The sequence below is a fragment of the Melanostigma gelatinosum genome, assembly GCF_949748355.1.
Source record: "Melanostigma gelatinosum genome assembly, chromosome: 2".
Lineage (NCBI taxonomy): Eukaryota > Metazoa > Chordata > Actinopteri > Perciformes > Zoarcidae > Melanostigma > Melanostigma gelatinosum.
Genome location: NC_136635.1, coordinates 23,562,141 through 23,578,324, shown reverse-complemented (window position 1 = coordinate 23,578,324; position 16,184 = coordinate 23,562,141). Strand labels below are relative to the sequence as shown.

General features: G+C 43.8%; 1 protein-coding gene across 3 annotated transcripts in view; it reads right to left on the bottom strand.

The window, feature by feature from the left end:
• Positions 1 to 1,874: 1,874 nt before the first annotated feature.
• The window catches only part of trpm7 (transient receptor potential cation channel, subfamily M, member 7), a gene marked incomplete at both ends in the record, with an annotated part of 32,962 nt that continues 18,652 nt past the window's right edge, over positions 1,875 to 16,184 (bottom strand). For 2 of the 3 annotated variants that reach the window (XM_079282660.1, XM_079282658.1), the window contains 20 exons: positions 1,875 to 1,961; positions 2,241 to 2,524; positions 3,612 to 3,677; positions 3,909 to 3,974; positions 4,600 to 4,659; positions 5,253 to 5,281; positions 5,913 to 5,950; positions 6,090 to 6,166; positions 6,265 to 6,361; positions 6,479 to 6,567; positions 7,625 to 8,421; positions 8,805 to 8,937; positions 9,143 to 9,321; positions 9,467 to 9,599; positions 10,558 to 10,732; positions 12,036 to 12,287; positions 12,457 to 12,585; positions 14,589 to 14,732; positions 15,108 to 15,263; positions 15,941 to 16,169. In XM_079282660.1, the coding sequence (XP_079138786.1) occupies positions 1,875 to 1,961; positions 2,241 to 2,524; positions 3,612 to 3,677; positions 3,909 to 3,974; positions 4,600 to 4,659; positions 5,253 to 5,281; positions 5,913 to 5,950; positions 6,090 to 6,166; positions 6,265 to 6,361; positions 6,479 to 6,567; positions 7,625 to 8,421; positions 8,805 to 8,937; positions 9,143 to 9,321; positions 9,467 to 9,599; positions 10,558 to 10,732; positions 12,036 to 12,287; positions 12,457 to 12,585; positions 14,589 to 14,732; positions 15,108 to 15,263; positions 15,941 to 16,169 (3,220 nt within the window). The remainder of the gene's footprint in view (positions 1,962 to 2,240; positions 2,525 to 3,611; positions 3,678 to 3,908; positions 3,975 to 4,599; positions 4,660 to 5,252; positions 5,282 to 5,912; positions 5,951 to 6,089; positions 6,167 to 6,264; positions 6,362 to 6,478; positions 6,568 to 7,624; positions 8,422 to 8,804; positions 8,938 to 9,142; positions 9,322 to 9,466; positions 9,600 to 10,557; positions 10,733 to 12,035; positions 12,288 to 12,456; positions 12,586 to 14,588; positions 14,733 to 15,107; positions 15,264 to 15,940; positions 16,170 to 16,184) is intronic. The other variant, XM_079282659.1, reaches the window with a different exon arrangement.

Genomic DNA, 16,184 nt, shown 5'->3' with positions numbered 1-16,184 from the left:
TGCACCCCTGGGGGGTGCGCGAGCTGCCTCTAGGGGGTGAGCGAGAGGAAAAGTGTAATGGCGTCTGATGGTGTCCATAATATTAAATATTAAAAAAAAAAAATTATTTTAAAAAGTGGGATTTTTCACAAAATAAAAACATGATTATAAAAATCCCCTTTGTAAGATTTAAAATTAAAAACGTATAATTTAATAAATGCACTTGAGCTCCTTCCGGCAGTCTTGCCGCCTGCCGCCAGTCGTACACACTAGCCAGCCTAGCTTGTGCAGCTAACAGCGATCTTCATGCATTCAGCAACATTCATGCAAATATGCCTAAACTGGCTGAAATCGGGGAAACTGTCAGGTGGGTCGAACGGGGAGTCGAACGGGAGTCGAACGGGAGTCGAACGGGAGTCGAACGGGAGTCGAACGGGAGTCAAAGGGGAGTCAAAGGGGAGTCAAAGGAGAGTCAAAGGGGAGTCAAACGACACCAAAAAGGAGGAAGGGATAGCACAGACAAATCGGGAGCACATCGGCCCAAGGTGAAAAAAGAGGAAACGAGAGTGAGCATCAGACTGGGAAAAAAAAGAGGAAATATGATGAAAAGTATGTGTGTCTGGGCTTCACTTGGATTGGCAACGCAGATTGCCCAAAGCCACAGTGCGTGGTGTGCAGTGAGGTTCTGGCTAACAGTCTGAAGCTCTTATTTACGTCGCCACCTGAACACAAAGCATGCCAGTGCAAGTCAAAAGCCCCTTACATATTTTAAATCGAAATTGGAGGAGTTACAAAACAGCCAAAAACAACTGGAGTCTCATTCATGTGTTGGGTCTATAAATGACGCACTACGGGCTTCATATCTGGTCAGTTACAGAATAGCGAGAAAGGGGCTACCGCACACAATCGCCGAAGACGTGATCTTGCCAGCTGCCAGAGAGATGGTGGAATGTATGATTGGGGGGAAAGAACCAAACAAGTTGGACATGATCCCGGTGTCCAACAACACTGTGTCGCCGCATCGATGCTTTGTCCGAAGACATCCTGGCTACATTAGTCGGTCATTAATTGTAAGTTAAATGTGATAATCTGAGCCTGTGCGTGTGTGCTCGCCATCCGTATTGCTATTTAAAAGTGACGCCTTGTGTAACTGAAAGTTATTGAAACTTTGTTGCAGTGTTTCAGGGCGTTTTCACACCTTCAGTTCGTTTGCTTTGTTCTGATTCAGGGATTAATGATACAATGTTGCAGTTTCCCCTTTGTTCGGTTTGTGTTCACACTGCAACATTTAACAGCGGACTAAATATTTTAAACTAACGCCACGCGCGAGCAAACTGTTCTAACATTGGTCAGATTTTTATGCGGCTGTAAATGGGCTCTGTTGCTTAAAAAAAAAAAAAATTTATTAAGGGGGGGGGGGGGGGTTGCGCGGTCGGGATGTAGAAGGGGGTGCGCAGCCTAAAAAGTTTGGGAACCGCTGCTTTAGAGGAATAGGTTTGCATTCTTGGAAATGCACTTCTTTGTTTACTTCCTGATCAATACAAACTGTGCGTCTGTTCAATACGAAGCCAGCCGACAGTTTGCTTAGAATAATGACTGGAAACATTGGGAATCAAAGTGCAATGCAGAGGCGTGTTCCTCAAGTTGGGTGTACAAAGGGCTTGTGTTCATAGTCAATTGTGTTCATCGTTAATTGAGGTAGTCTGTACAACAGGTGATTTACACCTGTTGTACAGACTACCTCAATTAAATAAGCCAAACTACAATGAGCCAAGCAATATCTGTGACTTGGCTGTGTGCATAGCATCTACAATCATGAGAAAACATATCAAAGTTTTAAGAGATGGGGGGGATTTTATGCGTCCCTGTTCTGCAAACCCTTCTTCAGCGCGTGCTCACCTCGGTGAATAAGGACTCGTCTTCGGCCTGATTTGGTTGAAGGCAAACGTCAGCTTCTGAGCAGCTCGTTGTTGCTGAATTTCCTGGAGTGACGTAGAGAAACAAATGCTTTTGTCATGGCCACAGTTTTTTTAGGTTAATGTTTTATGACAGTTAATTTAGGCTATGTCGTTATAGCGAACAACTCTTATGCATTTTGAGATTGCAATTTTGTAATCTTAAAGAGGCAGAGCCGGATTGTTTGACACACTGCTTTCAAAAAGTGGCACATCAAACAACTAGATCTAACTGAAAACAAGCTGAACAGTACAGGGAATATGCGAGTATATGGGCTCTTCCGGGGACGTGTCTGTGCTCCCTACCCTGAGACAAAGGTGCAGCACCGTGTCCTCCTTGTAGATGCTCTGCCAGGTTTGAACCACCTCAGGAAGGAAGGATTTGACTATATACAAATGTCCTGCTTTCAGGATGTCGTACTCTGACCAAGTGCAGAGCACCTTGAGGGCCCGTCTGAGTCCTCCTCCCATCTCCTCCTTGCTGAGAAACTCTATTTTAGCACAGAGGCCCCGCTGGGCCCAGGAAGACATGCTGTTGTTGATGGTGTTGGGGGAGCTCTCCTCCAGACGGTACACAGTCACCGGCTCCCCTGAGGAAACACAGAGCAGCAGGTGAGTAACGCCTCGGTTACACTTTCCACCAGGATGATTGCACGGACGTGACGAGAAAACGTTTGGAACTTTTATACTCCGTGCAGGTTTCTGCTTTCTCAAAGCTCCTCAAGGTTCTCCATTTTCTCCACCCATCCGCGAACATTGACAAATGCACCCTAATGACCACCTTTTAAATATAAAGCAGCCGTACTATTCAATTGATGTTATAATACTGCGTGTTTTAGTAGTGATTTCACCCATTAACTCTTTATTTAGGGATATATTTGCCATGCCAGGTATTTATTTATCTTAAGTCTTTTAAATATATTTTGGACATTTAGCATGGAGTACAACAGAGAACCAGACAGGAAATACAAAAAATGACAAACAATGCAGTTACAAGGAACGCCTGACACTGACATCTGTTCCAGTGAACAAGCAGAGTTTCTGCTACCTGTCTAGTGTTTAACTGGCACAGAGACAGTTTGTTTTGGATGTGCCACTCAGAGAGAGCCATGAAACTGTGCAACAGATGTGTCAAGGAAACAACAGTTAGATGATTGCTTCACTTCCTCAGAAGCTTTAAGACTACTGTTGAATGAAGGTTTATATCGGCTGGTGTCAAACCTTTAAGAAGTGAGTTGTCCCTACATTTACTTTGGTCAGTTATTGTTGTGTTTTTGTACATCGTCTGTACTGACCTATAAAACCAAAACACAGCAATTGCATACTTAGTCGGAATTGAGTCAAGACCAGAATCTGATCTTTTACTAGAACACAGAGGTAAAAACCAAAACCAAAACCAAACATCTTTACTTCCTGAATTGTGAAGCTAAAATAATTATAGAAAAAAATACAACACACATACAAGGCAGAAGATATACTTTGCTCATCAACAACTTGGGCAAAGCTGTAAAGCAAGCAACTGCAGGTGTGAGAGGGCGAAAACAATGCAGAAAGCACATCTCTTATCTCCCTCCAAACTTCCTCATTCTCCAACTGCCGCTCGTCTTTTCTCAGAACTGTCTGCGGTGTTTTCACCTGAAATGACACGTCTGGGTATGCAACGTGATCCAGACTTACCTCGAGGGGGCACAGGGGTGAAAGGGATACTCTGGGACAGCCTCATCAAGTTGTTGCGCTCTACAGCTGCAGGAGGAAAAAGTATGCGAGCACACGTCAATAAATACACAAACCGGTTGAAAAGAACCGTGTGAGAGGAGTCAGAGGTGGAACCACTTTGTAGAGTTATTCTTTGCCTCAGTGAAACAATCATTTAAACCCACAGACGGCACTCTGAATTAAATGCATAGTTTAAATAGAACAAAAAAATCGACAATCATCAATTTTGGGAACTAAAATAATCTGTAAAACACTGACATTTTATTCTCGCTTTCTCACCCGAGTACTGGTCATTTTCGATGGGCTTGAAAGGAGAGCCAATAGCTATGGAGAAAAAGAAAAGAACCGTTAATCTTTTTACAGAATTAGCAGATTTGATCAATTCAATGAACATGCCAATGATAATCATTACATTAAAAAACATTAGGGCACATTAATGCAAAAAAACCCCCAAAAAAAACACCCTGAGCTGTCTCAGCATCCACCAGTAGATGTCTCTGTACGACTTCACAACAAAAGATCGAGCTCCACAGTTTTACTTCCTGCAAGTCATTTCTGTCGCTAGGTAAAAAACTAAATTCATATTTATATGCATGTTAAACTTCTTGCATATTCCTTTTATTCTCATAAATAATAAAACATCAAGTGCAACACTCTAGAAAAAATAGACCATCGTTATCACTGCAGGTATCATTTTAACCAGGCCCGTCTTACTGTCATCAGTTTATTTGGGGGGTAAAAAAATGGCAATAGACCGATAAAAACAATGTAGAAAAGCAGAAAAATAGCCACATGGGAGAAGCTGGAACTAGCAAATGTTTGGTACTTTGACTATCAAAACAGTTGCCGCTTAATCCTCCGTCGATCAGCCAATCGGACTAAACGTTTAAACCTGATATACGGCTTTGAGCCGGTTGTGCTGTTTGTTCAGTCAGTGTGGGTTACTTACAGTCCTTTCTGGCTCCGAGGTGGGAGTGCCGAGGCGTGTAGAGAGAAACTGCTGCTGTAACTACAGAAGAAGAAAAGCACAGTGAAGCATTCATCCAGAAGCATGAGTAGACATACACGAAGTGTTGTACAGCAGAGTTCACTCCCTTTTCTAGGATATTTCATCAACAAAGATCCATAATTACTTGCAAAACAGGCATGCTTTCTTTCTATCTCAACTGAAACACCATCTAATGCAATATCTGCAAATGTAAGAGTTGAAATATCTGTGGAATAGTGTTGATATTGCTCACTACCCCAGATCTTTCATTCACTTCTATCAACCTTTCCTGGTCTAGAATAAATCTCCTAAAACTTTCCTTAATATCCAGGAAGTAAAATGACACATCCTCCTTTCTGTTGCTAAATCCAGAACACAATCACACCACATACTGTTCTCCAGTAAACCATGAGAAACATCTTTTTCCTTTTTGGTGATGATGTTACAGTATGGATGTTATCACACACAAACATGCATTGGATGCCAAGACAGGCTCTGTTATCAAAGTGACCTTTGACCTTTTCCCTGTGAAAATGCTGCTGGACCAGCTGTTCCAGACAGAACGAGTCGGACCAAACTAAACCACGCAAGATGGAGGAACTACATCTTCTTACCATTTGGTGCATCTTCCACAGGGGCTCGCCTGATAGAGAGCAGGAGAGACAACAGAAAGACATTCGTTCAACAAAACAGATGAAAGCGCTTGTGTCATGCATTTACATAAGGTGGTGTGTGAATAAAGTGTGTATCATCGAGTGCTGGCTTTAAACAAGTGAAAAATAAATATACATCAGAAACAAACTTAAGTCAGACATTAACTGGTCTGACTTTCATTCGAGTCCTTAAACGTGGTGTGTGTTTGTGTGAGCGTAGCCTACTTGCACGAACTATCTTTGTGAGAACCAGACTGAAAATTAGACCGGGAGAATGAGGACATTTTGGAAAGTGAGAACATTATGCCTTCAGACAGAACTGTAAAGGCCTATGTGAGGGTTTAGACTTGGTTAGAATTAGGTTTAGGTTAAAAGAGAGGCGGTCTACAGCCCACGGGTTCAGCTCATGGTCCACGGCCGCAGGTAAAATAACATGAACTCCTCTGAATGTAGAGTAGGAGGTGGGGTTGGGCATTTAGTTGAAGTATGTTTAGGGTTAAGGTCAGGAGCTGGGGAATGTATTATGTCAATAAGGGTCCTGCTCACAGGTATAGAAGTACGTGTGTGTGTGTGTGTGTGTGTGTGTGTGTTGCGTGTGTGTTGCGTGTATGTGACACATACAGGCTGCTGGCTTGGGCTGATTTGACCTGAACTCTTTCCTGGTGGAGAAACGAGGAGTCGTTAAACACTGAGAGAAACCAGCATCAGTTAAGTCAACAACATTTAAACTTCACAGAGCTGTGCTGTATTTGTTTTACTTTGTAATCATGAAAGTACATATGTAGACACATTTCTTACCAGTACTGCAGCCCGGGGGTCCTCGTGGATGAGGATGTCTTCAGCAGACACTCTGCTCCGGTCCTTCTTCTTCAGAGCTACAAAAACACAATGAACAATCACCAACCAGAAAACGATCACATGTATTCAAAAAGGTTCTTCCTTAGCAGCCGTTTCCTTATTCTTGTGAGCTTACTGGAGTCAGGATGGAGGAAAGCCGGGAATCTATCAAACTCAGTGAAGCCAGCGTAGGAGTTGACTGCTCGGATATGACCGCGGTCTTGAGGCTGAGCCTGTGGAAGACAGACAGACCGAGACAAAGACCGATCAAGTAACTACGTTAGGAAAAAATATATATACAGTCCATACACCAAATAACCACATTTATTCACACACACACAAACACATACCTGCAATCTGGTCTGTGGCACCGGGCTTTGCTGTCTGCTGGAAGTCTCTTTGGGTGTAGAGTGCTGGAGGTCCAAACTGTCTTTATGCCCTAAAACCAGAAACATATTGTCAGTGGACATTAGCCACGTTAGTCTGTAATAAAGTAGAATAAATTACTTTTATTTTCCCGAGTAATTCATGTTTGGCTCATGCAACAGTATCCCACCAAAACAATCACACAGAATTATTTGCTAGAACTATTTGCTAGAGATTTGTTTGCTACTCCCATTGTTAAATCTAAAGCAATCGTTGTGAAGCACTCAGAACAAGACAAACAAACATGTGGTGACATGCTCATCACCACAAATGTTAAAACAATCAGGTTCAAACATTTGATTCTCATGACAAACCCCCTCACCTCCACCTGCCAAACAAATCCATAAATCATAGAGAGCTCGGAAAACCTCAACCAATCACTCAAACATGGGAAGACCTCAGAACCGCCCAGGAACAGAAAGTAAACAAGACAGACAAGAGGTCGAGACAGAGCAGAGAAGAAAAGCCACCAGCTTAAGGTCTCCTGGGATCCTGATCTGGAGATGGACAGGCCCGAGCACCCGGCAGACGCAGTCCTCAGCCTAAGCTCAGACTGAAACTCAAACCTCTTGTGTTTGGCTCGCTTGCCGTGTTCCTCCTGTCAAGCGGGATTTCTGACCCGCTTTGATCCTCATAGCAGGACGCTGGTAGGGCAGGTGGTCCTGACACATTCCCTTCCCTGCTCCTTCGTCTGTGGGGCCTCCCGAGCGCCACGGCAGGGGCATGCGCACAACCAGGCAGGCTGCTGCTGTTGTTTCTGTGGGCGTCACCCAGGGATGACTCAGCTTCAGGAGCCAGTGGGACTTCAGTGTCTGTACTCCGTCCACTCGGAGAGCCTGATCGGCCTTCGTCGTCACAGAACGCCTTGTTCACGTACCCCCACCCCACCTCCCCCTCTCTCCCGCTGCCTCCTAACACCTCTGTGTTCTCAGGCTTCGCAGTGCAAGCAGGCAAGCAATCAGGCCGAGCAGAGCCCGAAGTCTTAGAGACAATGACAACAGTAGGATACACACACACACAGTTCTCAACCTCCTCATCAACACCAGATTCAACCTCAGTCTCGTACTTACCCACAAACGCCCCAAACTCTACAGTGGTGCTGTCTGGCTGGAGGGGCTGCTGGCAAAGCCTAGCTTGGGTGAGTTCTGGGTGGCTGGAGCCACTGGGCTGGGAAGGGGTGCTGCTGATGTGGAACTGAGCCCCGGGGGAGGGCACATTGGGCAGGCTGGATGGGGAGTCGAAAAGAGCCGGCTCTTGTGGACGGGTCAGTTTACTCTGGGTGAGAGAGCGGCCTCTGAGACGCAGCTCCGGCGGGGAAATGGCCACAGCACTTTGTACAAAGGCACTGGAGCCGACACTGCCCGAGGAGCCGGCCTCTGCAGCAAGGAGCCCAAATAAGCCCCTCCTCTCTGGACTCAATGCTGGGTTGAGGTTGGGGTCCAGCCCCAGTCCTGCTCCATGGCTGTGCCCAGCTTTCCGGCTACTTTCCGTCCCAGCCCCTCCCCCTACACCAATCCCAAAAAGAGAATCTGCAATGTTGGCTCCTGCCTGGGGAAAAGAGGAGACGAAGTAGGCCCCCACACTGCGTTTTCCGATGGCGGACGATTTGGAGTGGGGGCCGGTGTCTGTTGCCCCAGGGCCGACGCTGGGGACCAAGTTCTTCGAGAGGCTGAGCTCCCGTGTGATCTGATTGTGGACCTTGCTGGCCTCTGACGCCCTCTGAGCAGTGAGGGTCTTCAGGGTGTCCACAGTCAGTGCCGAGAGGTCCTGCAGGTGGCCGATCTGGGAGTCCAGTGTGTGCAAAGAGCGTTTTATAAAGTTGACCTTGTTGCCAACCTCCTTCAGCTGCAAACACATGGTCTCAACCCTGGAAATGACAAACGGTAGACTCGGTTACCCACAGCTCAGCTCGTGTGTTAAATGACATTTTGAAATTGGTCAGGTTTTTTTTTATTTCTAATCCTCTGAGGAAATGTTTTCATTTCAGAATTACTGTATATTCAGTGGAATATGTTACTCATTTGACTGTGGAGTTTTCACCTCTAGTGGCGCTCTGGAGAAGTTTATTATGAAAGAGTCCCTGTTTAGTTTGTCTCAGGCACGAGGACGCACATGCATGCACATTTGTTAGACCTCAAGGCTAGACATAGTCATGCATTTTGGTGAGTAATGCTGACTTTAAACAAAGCTTTTCTATGTTTACAAGAAAACTCCACAGTGCACCTTTAAGAAGGCCATAAACAGCCCCACCTTTCTGAGGTAAGACGAATACGCTCCTCACTCCCAGAGTGAAACTGATCATCCTTTTCATGAAAGTACGTCTCCACACATTGCTCCTCAAAATCATGAAGCTTCTTTTGGTCTTCCTCTGTGAGAAACAGCTCTGAAAGAAAGAAAGCAAGAAGGCAGACATGCCGTACTTAATGCCCAGTTAAGCAGCAACAGTTTGTTCAAATGTATTGTTCTGTACACAATGCATTTTAATCCCAGTTGGTTCTTGAAAAATACAAATAAATGGCAGGTTTTTAACAATCAATATTAAGGAGACATGATGTTTCTGCCAGGAAACGGCAGTAGTGTGGTCGTACTTGGTCCGTAGGTAAGCTCCTTCTTCCTCTTTCTACACGTACAGAAGAGGGAGTAGATATGGCAGAGGAGGATGAAGGGGGGTGGGAGGACAGGCTTCTCATGGTAGGCCATAATGAAGTGGTAGCGCTGGTACTTCCACACCAGATTAGAAATGGACTTCACTTGCAGATACACATTGCTGGAAAACAGAGAGCACAGAAATGACACCGGGGATGACGACGCTGTGGAGAATCCCAGCAACATTTGATAGATTCAACACACAAGCCAAAGCTAACGAGTACCCACAGTGTCCTGGATTTAGCAGTGAAATGTTGTGAACTCACTTGAAGAAGGCGATGAGGAGGTTGACCATCAGTATATACTGTACAAAGAGGTAGACTGCTTGAAGGAGAGGAGTCAGCCACACTCCTGCTGCACACAGGGGCCTTGATGATGGTTCAGTGTTATTGGCACACACTGTGAAGAGGAGGAAGCTTTTAGCACATGCACACACGCAAGTATGCACGCACATACCAATCCCCCTAAATAGGCTGAAGATATCACCTCCGAGTCTTGTTTATTGCACAATCTGTAACTCACTATCTGACCTGTGTGGGTTCAAATGTGACCATACCACGCATAAATACATACCAAGACAAAATAGGACAATACTCACTTGAAACATTATTTCTTTTAACTTAAAATCCTGTTTATATTTGTAATTAATGTGTTCATTGTGATGTTTAAACTGGGGATATGTACATTAATTGTTAGATTAGCTGTAATAATTGTAAATCCCAAAAAAGGACGACACATACATGTGTAGATTATCCTTTACTTCAGCACTAACAGCTGTAAGCTGCTTCCAGTTGAGAAACATGCACTCTAACTAGGATTTGTTCAGAGGAATACTTTGTTTTTTCAAAAACAAACTTTGAGCATTAAATGATTTTCTGAATGTATTTGTTAACTCCACAACAAACTTAGACTTTGTAATTGACATCAGACTATCCACCACTTCCAGGTCGTAGTAACAGTGATGAACCATGTGATCAATTTCAACGGTGGGTGAAACCTTTGGGATTCCAACTCAGGTTATGGAGCACAACCAGGCGCTTTGTTCCACCGAAGCGTCAAATGCGCACCGACTCAAGCGACGATCACTTAACCGTTGCCCGTTAGCCAGAGTCGAGGCAGTCGATGCTGCGGTGAAACAAAAAGCCCCGCCCTCCCAGAAGATACCTGCGCGTCGGCTGCTTCGACGCGTGACCCATGTCGTGTGAAAGACGTTGTGAGGCGGAGGCAATGATTAGGGCACCGTGGGTTTGATTTGTACAGCGCTCGAGTGACAATCAGCCATCATGCCAGGGTGAGAAGCATCGAATAAAACTGTTCTTACCCTCGTAATCTCCCCAACCATCCTCATCGTCCTTACCATCGATTTCATAGGCATACACTTCCCCGTACATCATCCAGTATGGCTGGAAGACCACATCTTTGGCCAGCGTCCAGCTGGGCTCCTCGTTTGGGTACAGAATGGCTTTCCTGGGTACGCCGTAGCTCAACAGGACGATAGCCATTATTACCACAATATAAAACATGTTGGCCACCTGAAAGAGACGTCAGACATTCCAAATGAAGCGTATGACTGATGGCATCATCACTGCTTGAAATAATATTGGACTTATTAAGGACATCAAGACAGTTTTTTTGAAATCCCCAGGGCAGACGCATTACTGTTGAAGGTTTACGACTACTTGACAGCTATGCCGGTGTACATGATGGAAACTTGATTGTGTTCTGATCAAATCTAGATTCACTTACAGAAGGAGTTTGATATTTTAGGAAAAACACTTATTTGCTTTCATGCTGAGAACTGGATGAGGAAAACAATGCCGCTTCAACATCTCTACAGGAAATATAAAGCCACAGCTAACAGCTGCTTAGCTTAGCATAAAGACTGATGAACACGCGAATCGGCTAAGCTGGCTCTGTCCAAAAGGTAAAAAACACACTTAGCCAGTTCACTAATTCGACTTCAGGAAGTCAATGGCTCAAAAAAGGTATCGTCCAACTTTTATCTCCCAAAAACACTCATCTAAGCTGATTCAATAAGCTTAGGACAGACGCATGGTAGTCGTTTCTCCCTGCTTCCTGTCTTTATGCAAAGCTAAGCTAATTGTTTGCTTATTCTAGCTTCATATTTAGCAAATATTCAAGAAAACCAGTCGGCATACATAGAAACTCCTCAAACTCCTCTTTTAACTAAATTAAACAAGACATTTTTGACATGATCTTAACATACGTTTCATCCAATATCTGTTGACGGAAAGCCTTCACCTCGGAGGTTATATAAATACTTGAGAACTACGACACGGAGCACAATAAACGGACACAATAACAGCAGAACGTTCTATAAAGGGGCTGCTCAGGATAACACAGTAGGTTTAAGATACCTGGTAACAGCATGTAGATAATTAATGCTGTTTAAATATGAATGTTTGAACTGATTAATACATAAATATTGATGAAATCAAGTTGTGAATGCACAAAAACAACAACTCTCTCACATGTTCAGACTACAGTTTAACCTAAAAAGCTACTAAACAATTGCGTGTAATTTAAAGTGGTCTGTTGTACTGTCATGGCCTTAGGTACCGTACAATAACTATTAAAACATTCATAACTTCTTACTGTATATGACCCGTTCTTGGCTTATTACAGTGTCACATCAACAAAGTAGTGTAAGCGTAAACAATGTAATATTATTCCTGTTTCATTACATTTCTGACCAGAAAAAAACATGGTTGGAAAAATAACAATAATGTTCAACAACTTTAACACCGTGTACAAAAACCTTCTCGTCTGCTGACTCTACATTATGTTGTGGTGAGACCTCTCACAAGAACTCACCATTTTAGCGATCATCATGACATACGGTCCGGCTTGCTGGTTGACAGCCAATATATCCAGCAGTCGCACGTACCAGAAGATGATATTGAGACAATACACCGTCCTCCCGGGGACAAAGGCAGGACCTCCAGCCAATCTCAAGCCAAAGCCGATAAAGAAGGTAACAATGGCCAGAAAGTCAGACACATTGAAATAGTCACTGAACCACACCTTTACCTTCTGGCTTATTTTTCCGGCTTCAGACATAAACATCTGGGAAAAAAGGAGAGCGAAGGGACAAAATGTGAAATAATACTGAGGAGATAAGTTCATTTACAATCTGTGGTGAGTCTTTAAAGGACTACAAAAACAACGGAATCTTCATTACCCACTTTAAACATCAGAGAGCACTGTGTGCCTAACACTTGTATGTTGCACATACCTCTCGAATTTTCTCAATGGCAGAGGTGAATATGTAGAGGATGACCACCCACTCTTGAGGAGAAGGCCAAACGGGCATTTTCACCAGAACCACGTACGAGTAGAACATCAAGAAGCCCAGGTAGAAGAGCTGACAACGTGAGATACACACCGATAACGGTCATAAGCAACACAAAAAAACAGTACAACGAATGTAAGTAAGCGATTCATTCTCCCAAGCATGGGAATGCAGTCATTCTTTTTTACTTTGCATGTCAGAAATGTGGCTACACTGCATCTAAGATGTTGGACTAAGATGATCACTGGCCTGTGAGGACAAAGAGCCTCTAAATTCAGAAAGCTCCCGAGAGGGGCTTCCTCCATATTTTGAGACGAGGTCAGTCGAGGCCCTCTGAAGGGGCTCAACCTCATCATGGGACTTTGAGTCGGGAGTAAATACTCTGCCATTTTGACTCGGAGTGAAAATCACAGTTCCCAACAAAGTCTGCTCACAGAAGGGAGGGGTGAGCGGTTCAGGGGATTATATAAGAAATGGAGATTGGAATTTTCTACTAATTTAAAGCTGCAATAGTCAGCATTTTTGTCACAACACTGAATGAAGCTACTGTAAGTAATTGGACTGTTCACTACCCTCATCAACCAGACGTTAGTCATAACAACTTCTACTAGGTGCGAGATATCTTGACAAGTTTTGAATGGATCGTGACATTTAGTTCAGACATTCAAACCTCCCTCGGGAGGAAACTGTGAAAACTTTAGTGAGCCCTTAACTTTCCCTTTAGTGCCATCATACGTTCAAATGTCAATCAGTCTAACACTTTCCCAACAGCCTCAGATGTACATTGTTTTTAGAACTAATTAGCAAATGTTGTTCAGCTAAAACACTAAATTAAGATGGTGAACAAAGCACTGTTGTGCCAAAGTACAGCATCACAGAGCTTCTGGCATGGCTGTGGACTCTCTTGTTTTTTTATCATCTCATTAAATAGTTATTTACATAAATGAAAACTCTCGTGCTTTCTTCTATTTCTGTATAGAAACAAATCAAAGCCACATGATAGTCTCCCAATGGTAAATGTATTCCCCACTATTGTTTAACCTGCGCTTGAACAACCATACTGCAGACTGTGGGAAAGTCACACACACACACACACACACACACACACACACACACACACACACACACACACACACACACACACACACACACACACACACACACACACACACACACACACACACACACACACACACACACACACACACACACACACACACACACACACACACACACACACACACACACACACACACCTTGGGATTACAAAAAATTGCTGAACCTTGACATGGGAGGTGTGAACTGCTGGGAAAATCAGCCATTAACACTCACGTCTGATCGGTAAGCTATTGTGTGCTGCATTGATGTGTTGAAACGGGAATGGAAGCAGGTACAGCAGATGTAGATAAGCTTGGGCACAGGCTATATTATGCAGAATAGCAGTTTCAGTGATGGTATCAGCACCTCGCAGTCTTGAACAGCCTGAAAAACAACCCTGCTCCTGAAAATAAAACCCTCAATGACGTCGCCCAGGCTCCTGAGAACCGGCCTCAGGCTTGTAAGTAAACATAAGAACAGGCGAGAAAAGAGTGAAAAAACAAGCGTTAACTGCGACCACTGCTTTTTTTTTTCTTGACAAATCTGTGGCCCATAAATTAGTATTCTTTAAATTAAGTGTAAATTCATGCTATCGATTTCAGATTCGTCCTCACTCCACTAAGCCAACCAGTAGGAGTGCTGGTGCAGAGGGACGGAAATAGTCCCTCATTTGCGTACCACTTGTGAACACTTCTAATCGGCTTTAATGGAGCGCAGAAAAAGTAGTGGCTTATATTTTATTCAAACAATTTTATTAAGAAAAAAAAGGGGGAAAAAGGGTGGTTTTTCAATTTCACATCGCTATACCACTCTGGGAAAGAGATTATCCGACTGCTGAGCATTGGATTAAATACTTCTCACAAATAATGGAGGGGTCCAACTAGATGCATGTTGTGGATTGTGAACGGTTTGTGTTCCCTGAGGCTGGATGGATGTGTAAATGTGTGTGTGTGCATTCTCTTCTGTAATCTCCATACCGTGTTAGACCAGAACTTGACAATGGGAGCGTGGTAGAAGGCATATATTTTCCTGGTTAAGGGCAGCTGTCTGGAGCGAATTTGTGTCTCCATGTCATTCTTTGCCTCCACGTGGTCGTGGGATCTGGCCTCCTTGAACACATCCTGCAGGGAGGTTAAAAAAGGCCCAAATTAGACAACAGCAGGCCACAATGTGGAGAGAAAATGAGAGCAAACAAGCAGCGGAAAGAGAAAAATGTGAGGGAACGAAAGCAAGCAAATAAATGACTGAGTGAGCAAAATGTTCATCTTTTAGTAGCTTTGCTACTTTTGTTATTACGCAACAGATCTCCAACCTGTTCACAGCTCATGAACCCTTTAACACCATCTAAACTATGGACAGTGTTTCATCATCATGAATTTGGACATTTTCAAAGATTTATTTCATTGTAGGACTGCGTTGACGCTGGGGAGATGCCATATTTAAGAGTTTCAAAAGAAAAGGAAAAAAGTGACTGTATTAAAATACAAAAATCACACCATTTGGATTTCTTCAGTTATGCTCTGGAAGTTGTGTTCGCTGTCCTCCATGGTCATCTGGTGGTCGTCCTGGCTCTGAGGGATGTGAGCCATCTCAGCCTTGGATTTGTACTCCAGCAGCAGGATGGCAGGAGGCACCAAGATACTCAGGATCACCTGGAGACACATACACACTCAGGTGGGTGGATGCTTCTATATTTGTCAAGAACGTCCTTTGCACACGCACTCATGAATCCCAAGTGTTTTATTGCCCAAGTGTACATATAGTATAACACAGGCTGCTGTGAAGGTCTCCACACTGATGCAAACACTTGAGACTGTTTATTTGTCACCAAACACAAAGAAATTACAGCATGATCATTTTATGTGAGTATTCAAATCCAAATTTAGAAAAATAACTTAGGGAATTTAGGGAAGACATCTCAGAAGAAGATCAACCCTACTAAGCTACTGGAAAAGCTTATTTAATCTATTTATTTTCATATTTACTCAAAATGTTTGGAGGAAAAAGTGACTTTTGTAACAGAACTTGAAACCAACAAAGTGTTTTTGCAGTGCAGATAGTTCCTCTGGTTTTATGAACGGATTTTGATCTATAATTCAGGAAACGCTAGTAGGAGGTCACCTGCGATAAACAAGTTTAAATATTGTTTAAATTCTGTTCCTATTCCGAACCATGAATCGTGGTGGCAGTCCAACACCTCAACAAAGTACTTGAAATTAGGGATTAGATACGAAAGCAGACCTTTGTTAGGCCCCAAGAACACTGCATCTGTTGACAACACTTTACCAAATACAAATATCAAAAATAAAAATCTAAATGGATCATGAACCTTGTACCAGGAGTTCTTGCGCATGTTCAGCCGCCCCATCCACATGTCTGACAGCAGGAACTGGGTGCAGGTATGAGCCACAAAGGGCCGCAGGTGGGAGGAGACGGCCAACTTCAAACAGGTGGAGTTGCTCCAGTTTTTCAGCTCGTAGGTGAGCAGCTTCATGGCCATGGTCTCATCCTGCTTGAAGGACTCCTCCAGCAGGTCCACTGCCAATGTCCCAAACTCACTGAAATACGTCAGC